The sequence below is a fragment of the Portunus trituberculatus genome, chromosome 47, assembly GCF_017591435.1.
Source record: "Portunus trituberculatus isolate SZX2019 chromosome 47, ASM1759143v1, whole genome shotgun sequence".
Classification (NCBI taxonomy): domain Eukaryota; kingdom Metazoa; phylum Arthropoda; class Malacostraca; order Decapoda; family Portunidae; genus Portunus; species Portunus trituberculatus.
The window spans coordinates 13,554,091-13,577,253 of NC_059301.1; the positions used below are offsets into that span (position 1 = coordinate 13,554,091).

The window sequence follows — 23,163 nt, forward strand, 5'->3', positions numbered from 1 at the left end:
AGACAGAACAACCTGGCGGATTTTGTCAAGCGATTCACGACTCCGCCCTGCCATCAGAATAACGTAAGTAGCAGGAATTGCACGGACTAATGGTTGAAGCCACGCCAAGTAAACATCATTTCAATTCCTATTGGATGCGGCACCTTTCGACAGGTGTAACTGGGTGGAGGAAGGTAGGGATTAAGAACTAGTGGCTCTGTGAACACATCAATGATTACAAAGGCAAAGAGCGACAATAGTTTTCATCCTATTCTCGTGTCGAGTATGTGGTGATTCCTGGACGCTGCAGAATTAGTAAAACAGGAAGACTGGATTCACACGCATGTCAGGAAATTAACAGTAGCCACCCCCTCCCCTACACACACCAATTCACCTTCTGAGGTTATCTATGATAAATATATTTCGTAATGAAATAAAAGGGAAAAGTTTCTTTGGGGTAGAAACATCTATCAAAAGTATATTGCACAATTTTCATCTTATGAACTAGAATCCTAGGAATCCTTCTGAAGAACGCCCTGCATCACCGTGAATAAAGACAAAAAAAAAAAAAAGCTTCCTGTAAACTGAATGAGTGTATAGCAAAAAGTTGGTGTAGCGCATTACAGCAGCCGCCCGAGGGACACCTGCGGCACACCTGGCTATGCACAATAAATGACACAGGTGCAAGAGGGAATACTTCGCTTTGCATAAGGCTTGAATAATGCAAAGCCTCAAAGTGAACAGAAATTTGGCATAACACTAATGCAATAAAACGAACATCACTCAACTTATTCGCTAGAGACAAAGGAAGATAATTTCTTTACAAACCGAACAAAACTTTATTGTTTCACTCACAAAATGGTTTGGTGTAATAGTTGACATAGACACTGGCAGTTTCCTAATCATTCTTTCACACGCATCTTTGTCATCTTCCCATTTGTTCTAGGTTATCTTTACAAAACGTCTTTTAATCAAGTTTGCTGTCTGTCACGCCTTCTTCCACCATCCACACCAGAATGCACAAACTTTTTCGTCATCTAATCTCAACTTTCCATTGCGTTCACTATCCACCAATCTTACCTTAGTATACTCTTTTCTCTCTACTTACATGACTCTTTCCTCATTTCATTTCAACTTCCGCATTAACTTCACTGTCACCATGCCTTCTTTCAAGCGACCAAACATATTGTACTCTATCTACTTTTTAAGATTTTATCACCAGTGCCTTGACCACTTTTCTTTCTTCCCTCAGGTGCGAGAGAAGAAATACCAACCAGATCCTGATGCAGTGAAGATACACCGGTCTGTTATTCATTGCTTGGTGAGGAACACAAGACAACAGAAAATCAAGTCATAGTATTAAGAGAAGGATGTCGAAAAAAGAATCAAGTCATTGTATCAAGAGAAGAATATTGAAAGATTATCGAGTTATTTCCAGGATACAATAAAAAAATTCGGAATTATTCTTTGAAGAGAGGATATGGAAGGGAATCTTATATCTTCCATATTCAGGGTAAAGCAAGAGACATCATTATTTCAAGAGATGAATATCGTATCACTTTCATATTAAAACAATTACACAACGAAAGCCACAGGTTCATCCCAGGATAAAGAAAGAAGAAAAAAGAAAAGAGTATCAGATCACTCAAAACAAGAGGCGTCATTATCTCAAGAGAAGAGTATCATATCTATTCCGTGATCTGTTTAAAATACAGACATCACAGTTCACAAATCAAGGAAGGTGTACTGAATCACTAACTTAATCAAGTTCAGAGCGATACATACTGTGGTAATCTGTGTGTAGAAGTAACGGAGGAGCACGTTACATCTTTGAGGTTCTACTTGAATTCTATCTGCTAATGGAATAGTAAGTGACGGTGCATCTGAGGAGGAGGAGGAGCAGGACGTGGTGCGAGTACTACCTGCATAATATCTTACTGGTGATCTTGTCATTTTTTAACTCATGACAGGGGAAGGAAAAAAAAAGCAATTAGTGACTGAAAAAAAGCAAAACCAAAGAGAGAAGCTAGAAATAAAAGTTACTTAGTGACTTAAACAAAGGTAAAACGAATAAAAGAAGGGAAGTAACAAAAAAGAGAAAAAAATAGAAATAAAATTAATGAGGAAAATATTTAGTAACTATATATAAACAAAAAAGACAAGTCATATAGTTACTGAAGAGAGAGAGAGAGAGAGAGAGAGAGAGAGAGAGAGAGAGAGAGAGAGAGAGAGAGAGAGAGAGAGAGAGAGAGAGAGAGAGAGAGAGAGAGAGAGAGAGAGAGAGAGAGAGAGAGAGAGAGAGAGAGAGAGAGAGAGAGAGAGAGAGAGAGAGAGAGAGAGAGAGAGAGAGAGAGAGAGAGAGAGAGAGAGAGAGAGAGAGAGAGAGAGAGAGAGAGAGAGAGAGAGAGAGAGAGAGAGAGAGAGAGAGAGACGAAAATAAATAGATCAAGCAAATACACATCAAGAAGCATCATCAACCACCTGCTTCTCCAGCTGCTTCTGCTCCTCCTCCTCCTCCTCCTTCTCCTGCGGCGCCCCAGGGAGGGAGTCAAGACCAAGGGGACAATGGCCATCAACGTGGTCATCCCTCTGCTCATCCCACTTGAAGAGGACCTGCACAATGGTAAGTGTGACCTTGCCTGTCTATACCTGACCTCTGCCATACGTCCAATTCTTGCAACTTTTATAGAAGTGGAATGTGACCTCACCTCTATTCTATTTGAGTTCTGCCTTTCAAATGTGACCTGACGTGTGTGACCTTGCTGTTCTTTGACCGGACTTCTGACTTATGTTCTTATCTTGCAACTGTGGCCTAAGTTAAGTGCGACCTTTAAACTCGTACCCTTGACCTATGACCTTAATCCCTAAAAGAGGTGTTTGAGTGTGAATTTACCTCTCTTACATCTGACTTCTGACTTGTCTCCTATAGCCTTTCAAACTGCGTGTGTGTACCTGAGTGTGACCTGTGATATTGACCGGTAAAGAAATTGATATGAGCGCGACCTCGCCTCCATTTTGCTTTACTTAGGCCTTCCCATAAAGATTTCATAGAGACGGTATTAGATGTGACCTTGCTTCTCATGTCTAGCCTGTGATCTGAACTCATGCCTTGTGACTACAGCTTGAGGTTAGTGTGACCCCAAGCTCTCCTGTGATTCCTAAACAGTATTCCCTTAGTGGCAGGAAGCCGTGCAATGTATCTATCATTTAGTGTCTGTTTCCATTACCTCTTTCTTTTTCTATCTCTCAGTGTGTAGTATCTCTCTTCCTGTACCTCTCAGTATTCTCTATTACTTCATATTCTGGTGCAGCACGGCGAGGGAATCTCGCCGTGTATTCATCACTCAATATCTCTTTCTATTTATATTTCTTTTTGCAGTCTCGATTTCTATTCAAACCATTTTCTCTCTAATCTCTCCTATCAAGCCTCTATGGAATTCACTGCCTCTCTCTCTCTCTCTCTCTCTCTCTCTCTCTCTCTCTCTCTCTCTCTCTCTCTCTCACTCCTGATACAGTTTAATCGGAGATGGGTACTTGGAGTGTCCGTTCGCCTCAAGTTTTCTGGCTACGAGGTGAAACTATAGAATATATATAATAAAGATTGCATTCCCATAAGATAGTATTGTTAGACGTAGCAGTGAAGAGTTTAAAAATTTTAGTACTTTAATCGGAGGTGCTTGTTCGTCTCACTTGTGCCTCGGTTATGAGTGAAAGTATTGACGGTTCATCATAGAAAGATTACGATAAGGCATCTTCATCCAATTATTTTGCAGGACTTACACGTGACTTGGTTGTGGTTGTGAAGTGAGAATGTTGGGGACATTACTATCAGACTGCTTTGTGTTGACCGTAACAATGAAGGGTCAATGAACCTGGATTTGGATTAAAAAAAAAAAAAAAAGATGGGTAAAAAATCATTCCAAGTCTCCGCTCCTAAAGATACAAGGACGGACTCGAGGAAGGTTGGTTTGCTTACTCTAATTTACCAACACATGTTTCTACTGAGATAATCATGTTTTTTCGTACGTGTGAAGGGATTTGGGCAAGGAAAAAAATGGGAAAGAAGACTAAGTCAAGTCGACGCTTCACACGCGTTCCTGCAATCATTATAGAAAGCACTTTGTCATTTAAATGCTGTCGCTAGGAAATGAAACGCTTCCAGTATGCATATGTATTTTTTTCATGTCTCAAAATGTTGAGTTTCTCAGGCAAAGTATCTCTGAAATAACATTTACTTACTGAACAGTGACCAGCTTAGCGTAATATTGTGCTGTCTCATATCTTATTCATCGGAAATAACTTTCAACCTTTCTAATACTGAACGTAAAGCCAGCTGCAAAAATCAGTAAGCCTTCATGTACTCACTTATATCAACCTATCATCTCTATCCATCTATTTAATATTTAAAAACTACTGACTGGGCACTAATAACCTAGCCACTGAATGCATTCCAATCACCCATTATCTTCCTATACTGTTATAAAATGTATCCTTAAATTGATAGCCTTTACATCTGTTTTATTTCCTGATTACTAACTTAAGGATATTTGTTGATATCACTTTTGCTATATTCCTTATGCTTACCTGAAACAAAAACAAGCTGAATACATTGATAGCTTCTAAAGATATTTTGTACGTAAATGCAGTCTTGACAACTTAATAACTACTACTATTTATGCTACTACTCTTGCTACTATAACCACTAACATTGCACCACTGATATGAATAAGAAAACTTCATTATAGACTACTCCACGTACAAGATCAACAGGTATATTCACGACTGACTGACTGACTGACTGACTGACTGACTGACTGGATGGCTGACTCACTGACTGATTGACTGGCTAGCTGACTCACTCAGTGACTGTCTAAATATCTCACTAACAAGGAGAAATTAGCGACAGAGGTGATTTTCCAATATGTCGACTGACTCCAACTCATAAACTACTCTAATTGGCTATGTCTGCAGGTGCGTGAAATGCTAAATGGTGCCACTTGATTAAAAGTAACTAATTAATGTAGGACAGGTAATAATCAAAGGTGTGTGTGTGTGTGTGTGTGTGTGTGTGTGTGTGTGTGTGTGTGTGTGTGTGTGTGTGTGTGTGTGTGTGTGTGTGTGTGTTTGGGTGGGTGGGTGTGGGTGTAAGAGAAAATAAAGAAGCGAATAATGAGAAAAAAATAACTATAATCTTGATGCAAATGATGAAGAAAGAGGGAAATGAAGCTGAATAAAAGAAATATGACCAAGAGGAAGATAGATAAATAAACGATTTTTCTTCTTCTTCTTCTTCTTCTTGTACTTTTATTTAATTTAGTCTCTGTTCCCCTTCCCTCCGCGGCACTTGTTACTAATTCCCTTGCTTGTCTTTCTCTTCCGCTCTCTCCTTCGTCTTCATTCCTCTTAATTCAATTTCTCTCTCTCTCTCTCTCTCTCTCTCTCTCTCTCTCTCTCTCTCTCTCTCTCTCTCTCTCTCTCTCTCTCTCTCTGCTTTGCCTTCCTGACACAAAGCGCCAAGTGTCTGAGGAAAGCTTTCATTTATCATTGCATGAGTTGGATTGAAAGTACAATTACTGTTTTTGTATTCAACAAAACACATTCCCTTTCTTTTTTCTTCGATGTTCTGCACCCCAGCAATATATAATTTCGTTTATCTTTTTTTAGATACCTTTTACCAGTGCCTGTATAAGATAAATGTTTTTGGCAGCTCAGCATCACGGCCACTCGTGCACATCTTTCTTGTACAGCTGTCTTTCTCTCAAGTTTTCCTTTATCCAATTCATGCATTTCCTCTTTGTTCCTTCTCTTCGCCCTCTGTTCCGGTTCTCTTTCTCCACTAGACTTCTCCCCTCACCACACTATAGGATAAGACAGCATAGAAGATGTCTTGCGTCAAAGTCTTCCCTTACACAATTAATCCATTTCTGCTTTGTTTTTTCTGTGTCCCTTGCCTTGTACACGTCTATGTCTACCAACGTCCTCTATTCTCACCGCTATATACGACAAGATAGAAGTTACCTTTCACTTGTCTTTCCTTACACAGTCCATAGTTTTCACTTCTCTTCGTTTTCAGTCCTTTTGTATGAGTAGCTCCATATCCGTCACTCTTTTACCCACTCTGCATTACACCATAAGACTAAACATTGCACTAGTCAAAACGCTGAGAGAAATACAGATGAACATCCAGAAATTCAATGCATATCTATAACATATTTCAGAGACACCATTATAAAAAGAGATCATTCTCTTCACATGCATACAGGAGGTCACTGATAACTTCACATACTATATGTATATTCAACAAGACCGCCTATGCATGTTGAGGCACAGCTGCACATCCTCCTGCAAGTCAGAACAACTATCCAACCAGACGCTGCCTCAGTTTAACTCAAGACACTTTTTAAATCCGAACAACAAGGGCGCCATTTTCTTTCCTGGTCTCCTCCATTGTCCATACCAAACGTAACAATATATATTTATGAATCCATCGGCTCTTTCCGAATGTTTAGTTGCAGGTAATACTGTGATAGTACTGCTGCGGTGTTTGCTTTGGTGAATATTTCATGCATTTCTTGTTTGTTTTATCATGCAAGTGTTTCCTCCTGAAGTCTGCCTGCTTGCCTGTCTGTCTGTCTGTCTGTGTGTTTGTGTCTGTCTCACTCTGAAATTTAACTGAATTATATACAAGTAGTTTATTCAACTACATTATTGCATTCTGTAAGATAAATTTGAACAATAAATGAATTCATACATCATATTAACACGCTCTCTCTCTCTCTCTCTCTCTCTCTCTCTCTCTCTCTCTCTCTCTCTCTGTCTGTCTGTCTGTCTGTCTGTCTGTCTGTCTGTCTGTCTGTCTGTTTGTCTGTTTGTCTGTCTGTTTGTCTGTCTGTCTGTCTGTCTGTCTGGCTGGCTGGCTGTGACTGTCTGTCTGTCTGTCTGTGTCTGTCTGTCTGTCTATTTCCCTCTGCCAGATACAACAGACCAAATAACATTAAAAGGTTCTGTCAAATAAGCGAACAACAGGAATTCAGAAAGCAATTAATATTTTTAGAGCACTTTAATTTGAAATTGAGGAGAAAGAATAAAATTTATTACCTTGTGCAACAATTTTTCTAGGAATATTTTGAAGAACAAATAAACGAAAGAAATACAGAAAGCAATGAATGTTTTGCTGAATATTTGACTTCAGAATAAAGGAGGACGAAGAAGAGGGAAAAAACCTGGTATGGCTCCTGGTGCCACTTTTAAATGTAGGAAGGCTGCAGCAAGTAATTAAACTAAATTAATAAACCAATGAAACTCAGTCAGAAGTAATCAAAGTAAAGTAATTAAAAGTAGTTAAAGCAATCAAAGGAAATTAATTATATAGAACGGAAAAAATGTAGATCAAATTATTCCCACTTGTTTTCCTGCATATATCAGAAATTTGAGGGAAAAAAAGGGAGAAAAGACACACAAACACACAAACATTCACACATACACGCCCGGTAGCTCAGTGGTTAGAGCGCTGGCTTCACAAGCCAGAGGACCGGGGTTCGATTCCCCGGCATGGTGGAGATATTTGGGTGTGTCTCCTTTCACGTGTAGCCCCTGTTCACCTAGCAGTGAGAAGGTACGGGATGTAAATCGAGGAGTTGTGACCTTGTTGTCCCGGTGTGTGGTGTGTGCCTGGTCTCAGGCCTATCCGAAGATCGGAAATAATTAGTTCTGAGCTCGTTCCGTAGGGTAACGTCTGGCTGTCTCGTCAGAGACTGCAGCAGATCAAACAGTGAAGCACAAAACAAAAACAAAATGGAAATGAATTTACCAAACTCTCCGAAAAACAAAGCTATCGTTTTTTATCATTTTCGTAACTTTGATCAAACATCCCCCCTCCGACACACACACACACACACACACACACACACACACTCTATCCCCTTCACCACACACACACACACACACACACACACACACACACACACACACACCTCTCTATCCCCTTCACCACACACACACACACACACACACACACACACACCCGGTCACAACACACGCACTTGGACGGATATTGGAGGCATTAGTTCTCGCAGTCAATAGTCATAAAACAGATTGGCGTGCAGGTAGCGGTGTGGCAGAAGGTGTGCCGCCCTCTTGACCACTTCTGTCTGTTGCACCTGCACCCACCAATCAGTCAGTCACCGATGCGCCAGGATGGTACTGACCACAGAAGGAGGAGGAGGAAAAGAGGGAGAAAGAGGAGGAGGAGGAGGAGGAGGAGGAGGAGGAGGAGGAGGAGGAGGAGGAGGAGGAGGAGGAGGAGTAGAAATAGAAGAAGAAAAAGAAGGAAAAGGAAAATATAAATAGACAGACAATAACAGATCTAAAGTCGTTACGAATTTAAGTATGTACGTGTGTGTGAGAGAGAGAGAGAGAGAGAGAGAGAGAGAGAGAGAGAGAGAGAGAGAGAGAGAGAGAGAGAGAGAGAGAGAGAGAGAGAGAGAGAGAGAGAGAGAGAGAGAGAGAGAGAGAGAGAGAGAGAGAGAGAGAGAGAGAGAGACAAGCGAAAAGCGGATTACACTACGAAAAGAATACAGATGTGATGATAAAATGAGATCAAGAGACTGAGTAGCGTTACCTGCGCTTCATATTATTTTATTTTAGTTTTTATTTTCACTGTTATTGATCCTCTCTTCCCCTCCCCCAAACACTCTCTCTCTCTCTCTCTCTCTGCAAACATTTTTCATCTCCTCCTCATCTCCCTTCTGCTCCTCCTGCTCCTCCTTCTCCGCCTCCTCCTCCTCCTCCTTCTCCTGCTCCTCTTCTTCCTCCTCCTCCTCCACCTCTGTCCTCTTTTCACTGGGCGGAACAAAACAAAGAGAACAGGATGATGTCGTTAGAAAAATACAGTATCTAGGTTAATGCTTCCATGAGCGAAGGCTATAGTGTTGAATTACCGGTTTATTTTCGTCGATGTATTTACAGGGATATTAAATTCATCATAAGAGCATGAAATCTTTTACTGCATGGACATGAAGAAGAGAAAAAATAATGTGACGCTTATTTCCTTGTGGTTAGACTACCCAAATATACCCTTCTTTTCTGTGTGTGTGTGTATGTGTGTGTGTGTGTGTGTGTGTGTGAGAGAGAGAGAGAGAGAGAGAGAGAGAGAGAGAGAGAGAGAGAGAGAGAGAGAGAGAGAGAGAGAGAGAGAGAGAGAGAGAGAGAGAGAGAGAGAGAGAGAGAGAGAGAGAGAGAGAGAGAGAGAGAGAGAGAGAGAGAGAGAGAGAGAGAGAACCCACATCCTTGTCTAACACCACATCCTTATCTTCCCGAATCAATGGAAGATAAGAAGCAGCCTCGCTATCATCCTTCCTTCCTTCCTTCCTTCCTTCCTTCCTTCCTTCCTCCCCTCCTTCACGCAAAATAACAATAAAAGACGTCGCAAACACTTCACATAACTCTGTATGAAGGAACACTTTCACGCAGACACAGACCCGCCCACCACTCCGTCTGTCCCCGAGGTGTCTGTGAATAGCAGGTGGCGAAAAGGAATTGTGTCCCGCCTAATGAAGGGGAAATACAGGGCGGGAATCGGCTCGAGGGAGAAGATGAAAGAAAGCAGAGAGGAAACCAGGCATGAAGAAGGGGAAAGATATTAGGTAGAGGGTAGGATTAAGAGGAAAATTAATGATAGGAAAAGATGGAAAGAGCAAAAACAAAGCTACGTATGATGAAGGGGAAAGAAGAGGGTAAGAATAAGAATAGGAAAATATGGAAAGAGCAGAAAGAAGCTAGGTATGATGAATTGGGAAAATTTGGTAAGAGGGGAGGAGCAGGAGGGATGTAATGATAGAAAGGGAGGGAATGAGGGAGAGAAAAAGATGCAGGCTTCTTAAAAAGGTTTCACATCCTATCTTGTTTCCCATATTTCAGTGCTTCTGAAAATCTGTTAACTGTCGGAGATTGAATTTACATGTTTAAGTTAATATTTTTCAAGAAGTTAATTAATGTATGCTTTTTTGATAATACAACACAGACAAACATCGTTTAGTAATGTTACTTAATAACATGTATGGATCCATATTATTTAATTTTTGAGGACTTACATTTACTTATCTTTAAAATACAACACAAATTTCTCTCCTTCTTTAGTTTCGCTTAGAAATAACATTTAATGACATATCCGTGTTCATGTTCTTGGACAACGTGTCACTTTCTTTATAACATATTGACAATTATTCATCTTCCTGATTAGTTTCGTTTAGTAATAACCCTGAATGACATGCTGTAGTTCGTATATTTGGAGAGTATATGTAATCTAGTTTAATAAATAACACAAGTTTCTTCACGTGATTGGTTTCGTTTAGTAATAATACCTTAGAGCTCATATTTCTCTAACACATTCAAATCACCACACACTATTTTCACGCACCCTTTACTGATGTTGCCGTGAAGTGACTAATGCTGCTGTGTTTGTTGCTATTTTTTTATGTATGAAGGGAGAACCGGCGAAGAGCAACAAAAACTTAAAAAAAGGCTCATTCAGTCCCCAGTCCACATGCATATCCGAATGGGTTAGCCAAAATAATATATAATAAACACCTCGATATGTAATGCTAACTTTGAGAAATATACTGCCAATACCTAACCACTGACATGATAAAATAAGAAAAAAAACAAAACAATCACAATAATTACACACATTACGAAAACACCCTTGCAAAATTCTTAACAACTTTCGCTAAAGCGTGTTAAAAATCAGTGAATTAAGAAGCTGAAGTGTTTATGAAGGCCAGCTAAGGTTAATATATGATCCATCCTACGCTGTGCCTCTCCGCGCCTCTTCCCCTCCCTCGCCCCAACACACAGAATAAAGGAGGAGTCTTAGTTTTTATATATGTTGCCATTACTAAAGCCTAACAAACTGCCAAGTCGATATAACGGTGTTCAATATATAACACAATGCAATATACGAGACTATAATAACATGGTCCTGCTCCTCTTCATTCACCTCCTCCTCTTCCTCCTCTTCCTCCTCTCATCCCCCTCTCATCCTCCTCTAAGCGGACCAAGAAGAGGGAAGGATAATAGCAGACTTGCAGATACGGAAGGAGGGAGAGGACATGAGAATTAGGAGGAGGAGGAGGAGGAGGAGGAGGAGGAGGAGGAGGAGGAGGAGGAGGAGGAGGAGGAGGAGGATCAGAACAAGGAAGAGGAACAGGAAGAGGAAAAGGAAGAGGACGAAGAAGAAGAGGAGGAAGAGGAAGAGGAGGAGGAGGAGGAGGAGGAGGAGGAGGATGAGGAGGAGGAGGAAGAGGAGGAGGAGGAAGAGGAGGAGGAGGACGAGGAGGAAGAAGAGGAAATAGTCAGACAATATTATTGAACACTGTTCTCAAAATCTAATTTCATATTAGACTCTTTCCCTCCTGCTACCTCTCTCTCTCTCTCTCTCTCTCTCTCTCTCTCTCTCTCTCTCTCTCTCTCTAGTCTAGACACACGCACACGCACGGACACACACACACACACACACACACACACACACACACACACACACACACACACACACACACACACACACACACACACACACACGTTTAGTATATTGTTGTCCTCTTCGTTTTAGTTTATCAGTATTAGTTTTTTTTTGTTGCTTTTCTTTCCCTATTTACAGGTCACGTTAGTGCGGACAATGGTGCGCGTCCTTGTTTGTCACGGAAGGGGAAAAAAATCAATGGGAAAACCGAACCCCGGAATTTATTTGTTCACTGATTGCATATTGGTGGCTCGAGTGATCACATTAGTACCTGAGGGTGTGCAGATATACTGGACAGACACACACACACACACACACACACACACACACACACTCTCTCTCTCTCTCTCTCTCTCTCTCTCTTTGTGTTTTTTTCATTAAGGTAAAATGCAGCTTCTCCGAAAGACACTCGAGTAATTGATAAAGTTCCCGAGACATTTATGATTGTTAACGAACCAAGTAACTTTTCTTTAACAAGTCCCCGCCGCCAAAAATACAAAGAAAATACCTTGGAACTTCAGTAAAAGTGCCGCCGGATTCCGTTAATTTTTACAAGTGTATGTTTCTCGCCTCTGACCTTATTGGAATGTAAAGCAAAAACCGAGGAAGATCTGCAAGGAAGTCTCAAGACCTCTACCTCCACCCTAAGGGAAAAAATAAAGTGTTAGCGCAGTGTTGAAAAATTCCATCCACTCTTTCGTTTTTTTTTTTTTTATAGATACAAGAACAAAGTTAGTCCAATAAACAAGGTAACTTTTCTTTCTGGTCTTACTTTTGTAGTTTCTTTTTTTTGTGGGAATAATCATAAATGGATTATCTTTATACATTTTCTACCCTTGTCTTGTTTCAGTGGTTCATAATGAAGGACTAGTTTGGGAAAATAGCTTAGGGTTATATACGAAGATGTCTTTGCTGCAATAGGTACAAGAGAGAAGGGCAGAATAGAGAACAAAGCCAAGTGGTGCTTTGTATTGGGTATTTCACTGCATTCTTCCTGATCAGGATGCATTCGACAGTAAACAGGCTATATTTTTGTGGCGGAATATTCTTGTTATCTCTCTCTCTCTCTCTCTCTCTCTCTCTCTCTCTCTCTCTCTCTCTCTCTCTCTCTCTCTCTCTCTCTCTCTCTCTCTCTCTCTCTCTCTCTCTCACACACACACACACACACACACACACACACACACACACACACACACACACACACATCAGCGAAAAGTGCAAACATCTCAGAGGAAGCATCAGTACATCCCCCCCAGCAAGAAGCTCGAGACCATTGATCCTTTGAGCCTCTGTTAGCGTGACCCTCAGTGGTCGTCTGCGCCTTCCTCAGACTGCACGGACCCACACCAACACCAGACAATTAGTCAAGAGAAGAAGAAATTAAATTAATCATATACAGAGACTGAAATAACTTATGCAGGACTAGACAGATTTGGACAAATATAAAAAAAGAACGATTAAAATTAAACGAATGAGTGCACTCTATATAGTTTTTGGTCTTTATTTTTTTTCGTATGTCAGGCAGGAGTTTGTCTCTTCATTCCCTCGCTCCATTTTTTTCCCTCCCCTGCTCACTGTCTATTGCAGTACAAAAGTTATACCAAATATTTTTATCTCTCCATGACTTTTCCCTCTTTATCTTGCTCCATAACACAGAGGCAGGCGCCAAACTAACCACACAATTCATTCATACTTTTTTTCCTTTCATCTCATATCCAAGCATCCCTCCTTTTATCATTCACCCTTCCTTCCTCTCACCCTTGGCTCCTCCTCTCATCCTTTGCTCTTTCTCTTACCGTCATTTTTTTTCCTCATTTATTTTTCTTCTCCATTCACTCTCATCATCTATTTTCCCTTCCTTCTCATTCACATCCACTCGTCTTCTCCATTTACTTGTGTCCTCATCCTTCATTTTCTTAACATATTCTCTTTTACGTTCCTTCCTCTTTGCTCATCTTCATGTATTTTCCTCCTCCTCTTTCACCTCTATTCTTCTTCTTACCATGTACATTTGAATTTTTTCCTCCATTTTACTCATTATCATATATTTCATCATTATTTATTCTTCCCGTTTTCCTCTAATCCCCTTGTCATTTACCCTGCCTTTTACTCTCCTTTCTTCTCTTCATCCTCTATTTTCCTTTATTATATATATTCTCTTCTTTTTACCCTCCTTCCTCCGCATTCTCATTCACTCTCCTTCATTTATTCCCCCTTACTTCCTCTCACTCATTATCAGTCATCCTTTCATCCTCCTCTCTTCTTCTCTTCTCTCCTCTCCTTTCGTTTCCTGTCCCTCATGGTAGTTCATTCTCCTCCCTTCTTCATGGTCCACTACGCCTTTCTATCATACCACTACTGTTTCTTGGTACGGTTTGAGTCCTTTAAGAAGACATGAAACACACTACGAGGTTGCTTTATCGTCACTTTGCCAACCCATGTCTGTGTCTGTGGGGTCGTCATCAGGTCACTGCTTGTAGTGAAGCTGCCTGACGCCTGACCTGCTCTCCAAAACGTAGATTTAAAGTTAGAGCGGTAGGTGAATAAAATAGAGCTTGAAAAGGTAATTGGATATGGATAGAGATAAGTGGGAGTAAGTTGGTTAATAAATAAGTTACAGAGTCTTTCTCGTTACATCAATTATGGTGTTCTTGTGTTCGCAGGTATTACATTTGCTGTTCACACGCGGTAGAAGGTAGCGTTTATACCAGGAATTTTGCAGTTGAGGTTCGCTGTGTGTCAGGAGATTAAGTTTGGTAACATCATTCCGTGTTTTCATCCCCTTGTCAGGCGGTGGGTCACTCCTCTTTCGTTTCCTGCTCTCGTATCTTGCAGAATTTATGTTGTTCAGGAAATTTGCTTTTCCACTGACGCTCGCTGATTACTTTTTTCCTTTCGTTCGAGTTATTGCAGTTTTCTTGTATTTTATTTAAGCTTACTTATTTCTTGTCGTGCGAAATTGGTCGATTACTCCTTTGCTTTTTTGAGTTTCATTGTCAAATAAGCAACACGCATTGTCCACCCATCCATTGCTTTATCCATACATGCATATTTCTATTCATACTATCTTTACATGCATCAATATATCCACCTGTCTATTGTTCTATCCATAAAAACACCTCTCTATCTCCACATCCTTTCCTCAATCCATACAAACATCAATCTATCTATACATGCATTCCTCCACCAATGCATGTATCGCTGTGATCCGTGCCGTGTGTCGCTGAACGTGGTCATAGCTACGCCAAAAGTGAGCGGTGTGTGTCTGCAATTACAGTTGTGGTGGGACAGTTAATGATGTATTTCGCGAGTCGATAGTACGCACATACATGAATTTCAAATTTCATGAGCCACTGCTGCCTCGATCACCAGTCATTTGCAAGGCTGCCGCTCAATCACGCCCCAGCCGGCATATCATTACGCTTTTGATCAGTAGCTGTGGCTCATTGCTGGCGCCACGCTTCTGTATTAGTCATATCTCAAGTACATACGTAGCTATTAACACCTTTCCTCTTTATATACCTACAAAGCCCACACATATAATTGTTGAGTCTACGTAACAATAACTGAAGTACATGGCTCTTCATTTCATTGTGGTCTTTATATGTACTTAATACGTCGCCATATTTGTTAAATCTATCTAGAAATATGATAAGTTAGGTAGATACAGTTACCATCTCCACAATCCTTTGTCTTCCATTATTCCCTTCACTTCTATTAATCCATTCACTTCTCTTACCCACCTTCCCAAACCTGCCTGACATACTGAGCCTCCCAACACTTCCTCACCCTTCTTCACCCATTCATAGCTTCCACATCCCGTGCTGACTTTCTCCAAATAGTCTATCACCATCCTAACCCCCACCGGATACTCTCAAGCATATCTTTACCCTCCCCAAATCTTTCCAGTCTACGCAATTATGTAATACAAGCTACATCTGTGTGTGCATTCTAGTTAATGCATGTAAAATCTTGATCCTCTGATTTCCAATAATTTTCCGTGATTCACCTGCAGTTTAGTATAAGAAAGAGGTTGTGGGAATCTTTTAGTCACCCAAAACAATGATAATGGAAAGTTTTGTATGAAATTATAGAAGAGAAACACACAGAACAAGGGCAACAAGCGAAAACACATATCTTCCCCTATGCTAACAATGTAATAATACAAGTAATTATAATGAGAACTGTAAGCAGCAAAGGGCATTTCTTTAACTTGTCTTTCTAGGGATCACGTCAGTTTGGGACGGAAATTAAAAGAGATACACACACACACACACACACACACACACACACACACACACACACTCACTCTTACACTTACACTCACTCACTCTCTCTCTCTCTCTCTCTCTCTCTCTCTCTCTCTCTCTCTCTCTCTCTCTTCCTCCTCCTCCACACTCCTTTCCCTGCCCACTTTCCTCCTCTCTTCTTTGCTTCTTTCGTTGGTTCATTCCTCCCCCAAACACTGGAACCTTATTGAGCATTAAAAAATAAACACATCAATAGCATGGAAAGAAGCACAGGAGAGGAGGAGAATTGAGGACACAGGAGGAAGGGGAGGAGGGCAGAGAATAAAGAATAAGGTGGAATGAGGAAGGGGGGAAGAGAGGAGAGATATAAAAAAAAAGAATGAAGTGGGGGAGAGTTTGGTGGAATTAAGTTATAGAGCGTACGGATAAATGGAAAGAGGAAGGGGATGAGGGGGAGGAGGAAAAGAGGAAAAATAGAGGAAAGTAGAATAAATGGAAGTAAGGGTGAGGGGTGAGAGAGAGAGAGAGAGAGAGAGAGAGAGAGAGAGAGAGAGAGAGAGAGAGAGAGAGAGAGAGAGAGAGAGAGAGAGAGAGAGAGAGAGAGAGAGAGAGAGAGAGAGAGAGAGAGAGAGAGAGAGAGAGAGAGAGAGAGAGAGAGAGAGAGAGAGAGAGAGAGAGAGAGAGAGAGAGAGAGAGAGAGAGAGAGAGAGAGAGAGAGAGAGAGAGAGAGAGTGTGTGTGTGTCAGCTAGTGATGGGAAAAAGAGGCCGTTTGTTTTCGAAAAAAATGCATGTTTTATTTTTTTATTATTGATATTATTATTGTTATTGTTACTATTGTCATTATCATTACTATTCTAATTATCGTTATTATTATTATTATTATCATTATAATTATTATTATTATTATTATTATTATTATTATTATTATTATTATTATTATTATTATCATTATTATTATTGTTATCATTATTATCATCATTATTATCATCATCATCACGAGCTATGCCTTTAGGTAACATTTAACTCCCACGGGTAACACACACACACGCAAACACACACACACACCGCGTAGTGTAATGGTTAGCACGCTCGACTCACAATCGAGAGGCCCGGGTTCGAGTCCCGGTAAGCGGCGAGGCAAATGGGCAAGCCTCTTAATGTGTGGCCCCTGTTCACTTAGCAGTAAACAGGAACGGGATGTAACTCGAGGGGTTGTGGCCTCGCTTTCCCGGTGTGTGTTGTGTGTTGATGTGGTCTCAGTCCTACCCGAAGATCGGTCTATGAGCTCTGAGCTCGCTCCGTAATGGGGAAGACTGGCTGGGTAAACAGCAGGCGACCGAGGAGGTGAATTACACACACACACACACACACACACACACACACACACACACACACACACACACACACACACACACACACACACACCCGGCCGGGTGGAGATATTTGGGTGTGTCTTCTTTCACGTGTAGCCCCTGTTCACCTAGCAGTGAGTAGGTACGGGATGTAAATCGAGGAGTTGTGACCTTGTTGTCCCGGTGTGTGGTGTGTGCCTGGTCTCAGGCCTATCCGAAGATCGGAAATAATGAGCTCTGAGCTCGCTCCGTCAGAGACTGCAGCAGATCAAACAGTGAAACACACACACACACACACACACGGGTATCACATCACACGGTGACATGAAAGCAATTGACCTGAACTTTTCAAATGAGGAATTATTTTGTTCACTTGCGGCGTCAAAGATTTTAATATGCAACGAGTTATTCACATATTATTTATTGTGGTAAATACGCTCAGTGTTTTCTTTTATACTGATATTCAAGCTTTGACACGAAATAACCATTATCTAAACAAACAGGAAACAAGCTTTATTGTTATAAACATTGGATTTTTTAATTTATTTTTTCCCATAGTTGGTGTCCGTGTTGTAATGCCCTTTGTAGTGTTGTTATTGTTGTTCCTCTTGTCATTGTCATTTGTTACTATTTCAGTGGCATTGGTGATAAGATAATGGAAATGATAATGAAATACCAATGAAATATTTTATCATTATTATTATTGTTGTAGTAGTTATTGTTATGGTTCTTATTGTTGTTACTGTAATAATTTTCATTATTATTATCATTATCATTATCATTATCGTTATTATTATTATGATTACTAGTATTATCATTATTACTACCAATATAATCATTATTATTATCACCATTGTTATTATTATGATCATTGTTGTTGCATAGTAGTAGTAGTAGTAGTAGTAGTAGTAGTAGTAGTAGTAGTAGTAGTAGTAGTAGACGTAGTAGTAGTTGTAGTTGTTGTTGTTGATGTATTATTAGTAGTACAAGCAATTGCATTATTAGTAGAAGACGAAGTAGTCGTAGTTTTAACACCCTTGATGTATGATCATCATCGTCATAATAAATATCACCTATAAGCAAATTGATAGCTGTACACGCGCTCACTTACAAACACACACACACACACACACACACACATGGAGCCCCTCTGATCAATGTTGGGATGACGGAAATGACAGTCAGATATTAGCCCATCAGCGTTCCCATGCATGTGTAATCTGCCTTCATTTGTTTCCAAGAGCGCCTCCCAAAATGCCATACTCGCCCATTCTTGCTGCACGGGCAACACTTAACGCTAATTGCTCTAATCGCTCTCGCCTAACAAACTAATTTCTAGACGGCTACACGTTTTCTGCAAGCCAGGTATGGTGGTGAGTGTTCGGGTAGGGAAACGGGTGTGTGTGTGTGTGTGTGTGTGTGTGTGTGTGTGTGTGTGTTGTGTGTGTGTGTGTCTGGGTGGGTGAGTGTATCGCAGTACTCCCTGAAGAACACATAAACTAAGATTAATGAGGGTTAGCTAATGAGAAAAATAAAGTGCAAACAATTGAAATAATATACAAGTGAACGAAATAATTTCTTTCAACGCGTCCTCCCTGTGATCCAGCACCTCGTTATTTTGACAGGAAACTTTTTATTGTATGGTCTGGTATAAAAGTATTGCAAATGACACGTGTGTGCTCGACACTGTGATGCGTTATGACAGAAAAGGCAACTCTCTCTCAATCAGTGCAATCACATCCAACAGGGAAAGACTGACAAAGGACAGAGAATAGAGTGAGAGTAGAGTAAACAGAATAGTATGATGGACGTGTGAAAGTAAAACATATAAAAAGATAAAATTGTTTAACCTCCTACAAAAAAAAAAAAAAAAAAAAAATCCAGCACTTGGAAAACTGGAAAAAAAACTATAAAGAATAAAGTGAAGTTAAGTCAGCAACTATGACAGAATATGTTGGGATGTATAATAAAGTTAAGTATAATATATAAAGCCGAAATGTTCAGCGTGTTCTACAAAACTAAATTTGCTTACACATACTAGACGTGACATAAGAGATTGATGGAAAAAATGACTCAATTCATCAGCATTTGATTAATAACTCAATGTATTTATTTCCTTACAGCTGTTATAACTCATTCTGAACCGATCAATCAGTCAATCGGGAAGTCAATCAGTCAGTTAGCTGATTAATCAATTAATCACTCATTCAATAAATCAGTCAGTCAGTCAACCAGCCAGTGAGTCAGTCAAGCCTTCTCTTATCCATGCGGAGAGGGAAGCCGATGACTTAGCATTCATGAATTCAGGGTGAGTGACAGACACGCCAGGACTGATGAGCTCCTCTCTACTATAGTCCCTTTGATTAATTACCAGACACAGATAGTTCCACTCCAAGCAACCGTCATCTACCATTCTCTCTCTCTCTCTCTCTCTCTCTCTCTCTCTCTCTCTCTCTCTCTCTCTCTCTCTCTCTCTCTCTCTCTCTCTCTCTCTCTCTCTCTCTCTCTCTCTCTCTCTCTCTCTCTCTCTTTCTCTCTCTCCCTCTCTCTCTCTTTCTCGTGCCAATCGACCACTCTCCCATCTTTTCTCACATTTTCCTCCACTGTAAACTATTAAAAGAGAGTACACAAGTATCATGTCAAGCCTTTATTTACGTAAAACTATTACGAAAGCCAATAATACGCACTAATATCAACTCCAACTCACATTTTCATCACGTGTTCTGCAGCTAACTATTACAAAAGTATCACTAGTATCGACTTAGTAATATTTTCTTAACACTCGCACGGGTGACTGTTACAAAAGAAGCACGAAATGTCTTCTCAAATAATTACTTTCTTAACATCCTCCTCCAGTAATTATATGAAAAGCTTTCATCAGCATTAACCCAATCTGCATTTTCATCACGCCTTGCACGGGTGACTAATTCAAAGTAGTTCACTATTTACTCAATGCTCGAATCCTGACATGATTTTCTAAACATCGCTCTTCAGACGTGTGTAAATCCTGTGGTGATATCATGAACGAGGAGAGAGAGATAGAGATAGATGGATAGATAGATAGATAGATAGATAGATAGATAGATAGATAGAGAGAGAGAGAGAGAGAGAGAGAGAGAGAGAGAGAGAGAGAGAGAGAGAGAGAGAGAGAGAGAGAGAGAGAGAGAGAGAGAGAGAGAGAGAGAGAGAGAGAATAACGGTGCGGTGTTTGTAACGTTGGTGATCATAAAAAAAATGTATTGTTATGGATGTTGCCTAAAGACGAGGGTGTGATGATGGCAGGATCGATGCTGCAATCAGTGTGTGTGTGTGTGTGTGTGTGTGTGTGTGTGTGTGTGTGTGTGTGTGTGTGTGTGTGTGTGTGTGTGTGTGTGTGTGTGTGTGTATCAGCAAACACTATTAGCTAAACTCCTATGATACTTCTTTCCTCTCAATATTTATATACTTTTTCTATACATATATTTTCTTTACATTATTCAGCCATTTGCTTTCTCATTCATAAAAATAAAACTACATACATACATGCAAACATACATATAAACATGCATACATACATTCAAACATACACAATACAACAGATAAAATAGAAATGCTAGAAATGAAAAAGTGCAGCCTTCGTAGCTTTTTTATTTTTCTATGATTTTTTAACCTATACCAACTTTCTTCCTGTTATCTAGTCATTCTTTGCCATCTTCGTGAAAAAAGCCGTATATAAATTCATTAACAAAAATAAATCACTAGAAAAGGAAAGAAAAATATATACGAAACTTTCTTTATTGATCTCTTTCTGCCGCTTTTCTCATTACCAATTCTTTCGCAGGTCTCTGCAAGCCTTCCTCACAAAATTCTCCTCTCCATCTCTCCTCTATTCGAATCTCCGACCCTCAAGTTCCCTACTAAACAATCCTTCTATCTCTTTCTTGGCTCCTCTCGTCTCCTTCAAGCTACGTTAATTTTCAGCACTCTTTACCCACATACGGCTGTTGTTTTCGTAAGATAAAGCCTCATCATCTCATTCTCTTTTCCTATATCTTTTAAGCACGTTTCTTTGTTGATATCTTTTCTTATTTGTTATTTTCCTTTAATTTATAAAAGCGAGCTAAGGAAACAAAAGGGCCTAACGTTTGCGTACGTATTCTTCTTCGACATGAAAATTGATGTATATAATTGATTCTTAAGTGTTTTCCAACTTAAAATGAAAGATGAAAGACAGGAATCAAAAAGGATCACTCAGAGGACGAAATTTTAGCTTTATTATCTGAATTTATATGTGGAATTTCCCAACTTTCTCTCTCTCTTTCTCTCTCTCTCTCTCTCTCTCTCTCTCTCTCTCTCTCTCTCTCTCTCTCTGCTTCATGTCCTCTCCATTCCTCGTTTTGTCGCTCCCTCTCTTCCTTCTTTCTGTCACTCACACACGTCCTCCAATTTTAAGCTACGAACTATTCTTTTTATTTCGACAGGATCTCTCTCTCTCTCTCTCTCTCTCTCTCTCTCTCTCTCTCTCTCTCTCTCTCTCTCTCTCTCTCTCTCTCTGGGAGTAAAACGTATTTCTTTCTATAATTCCCAAGACATACTTCAGACATGAGGTTCAGATCTTCGTACCCAACTGACTTATAATGTCTTGGCGGTGTCAGATTAATACCTTTTTGCCACAAGATTCCTCGAATACCACTGCCAGTTTCTTTTTTTTTGTCTTTTTTTATTGCTCTGCGTAACTTTATCTTAGTTTTTTATACTGGCTATATTGTTGCACTGAATGATCTACGTTTTCTTGCACCTAAGTATCAATACTTTTTATATAACAGGGAAATTTTGACTGGAGAAACAAAATTAACGCCGTTGTAGATGCCAAATCCAGAGAAGTGTAGTAAAAAAGATTATCTAAATTCTGAAACCTCTATCTTAAAAAGCTAAGGACAAAGGTAGGAGTAAAAACAGAAACATACAGGCAATTCCAGAGTTTATCAGTGAAAGAGATGAACGACTGAAAAAAAACAGTTAACTCTTGCATTACGGTAGTGAATAGAATAGGAGTGAAAGGAATTAGAATATCTTGTTCAGCGAGCGGGAGGATGCTTATACAGTTAGTGAAATCAGATGAGCAGTTACCGTAAGAATAGCCATTGGAGATTGCAAGAGGGACAACTTGGAACACTGGGAGGAGTCATCTCTCTCTCCTCTCACCAAGAGTAAATAATGCGTTATTTCTTTCACACGTTGCTTCACTCATCGCTTCGTCTTATTCATATTATAACGGAAGGTTTACTGCTTTGCTTGCTGAGCCATTTGACGCCATTTTTCTTGGTTACTTTTTCCTCTTCCCGTTCTTTGTTCTTATCACTTACTTTTCATCACTTCATCTCTCTCTCTCTCTCTCTCTCTCTCTCTCTCTCTCTCTCTCTCTCTCTCTCTCTCTCTCTCTCTCTCTCTCTCTCTCTCTCTCTCTCTCACTCTCTCATTATTATATAATGTACTGCACCATCGTCCCATCCTCTCGTCATGTCATTCATATCGTGATTTCTTACCTCACAAACACACGAGAGAAAAATCTTGCAGACAAAATGAAGCTGAAAAGGTTTCCCTTTTTTCTGCCTGTCTGCCTGTCTGTCTGTTTCTCTCTACGCCAAAGTTCCGACTTGAAAAATAAAGGGAAAATAAGAGAATATCGTTTTTGGCCACGAAACTTCTATTGACATCTGAGAGAAGTTTCGGGAGAGGGAAGGAGAAGAGTGTAGGATGAGAAGAGAGAAAAGGAGAGAGGAATGAAAGACGGAATTAAACGATGGACATGCAGTAGATGAAATGCAGAGAGAGAGAGAGAGAGAGAGAGAGAGAGAGAGAGAGAGAGAGAGAGAGAGAGAGAGAGAGAGAGAGAGAGAGAGAGAGAGAGAGAGAGAGAGAGAGAGAGAGAGAGAGAGAGAGAGAGAGAGAGAGAGAGAGAGAGAGAGAGAGAGAGAGAGAGAGAGAGAGAACGAAGAGAGACCATAAAGAAAGAGAATATTGGTACAAAAGACGGTACAAAAAACGATGATGGAAGAAGAAAGAGAAATATAAAATGTGAAA

The 23,163-nt window shown here is 40.1% G+C and overlaps 1 protein-coding gene across 2 annotated transcripts in view; it reads left to right on the plus strand.

The window, feature by feature from the left end:
- The first annotated feature begins 2,369 nt into the window (after positions 1 to 2,369).
- LOC123520726 (putative neural-cadherin 2) overlaps positions 2,370 to 23,163 on the plus strand; it is a 174,748-nt gene continuing 153,954 nt past the window's right edge. For both annotated transcript variants that reach the window (XM_045283278.1, XM_045283281.1), the window contains exon 1: positions 2,370 to 2,602. In XM_045283278.1, coding sequence (XP_045139213.1) covers positions 2,545 to 2,602 — 58 coding nt within the window. In that variant the 5' untranslated portion in view covers positions 2,370 to 2,544. The remainder of the gene's footprint in view (positions 2,603 to 23,163) is intronic.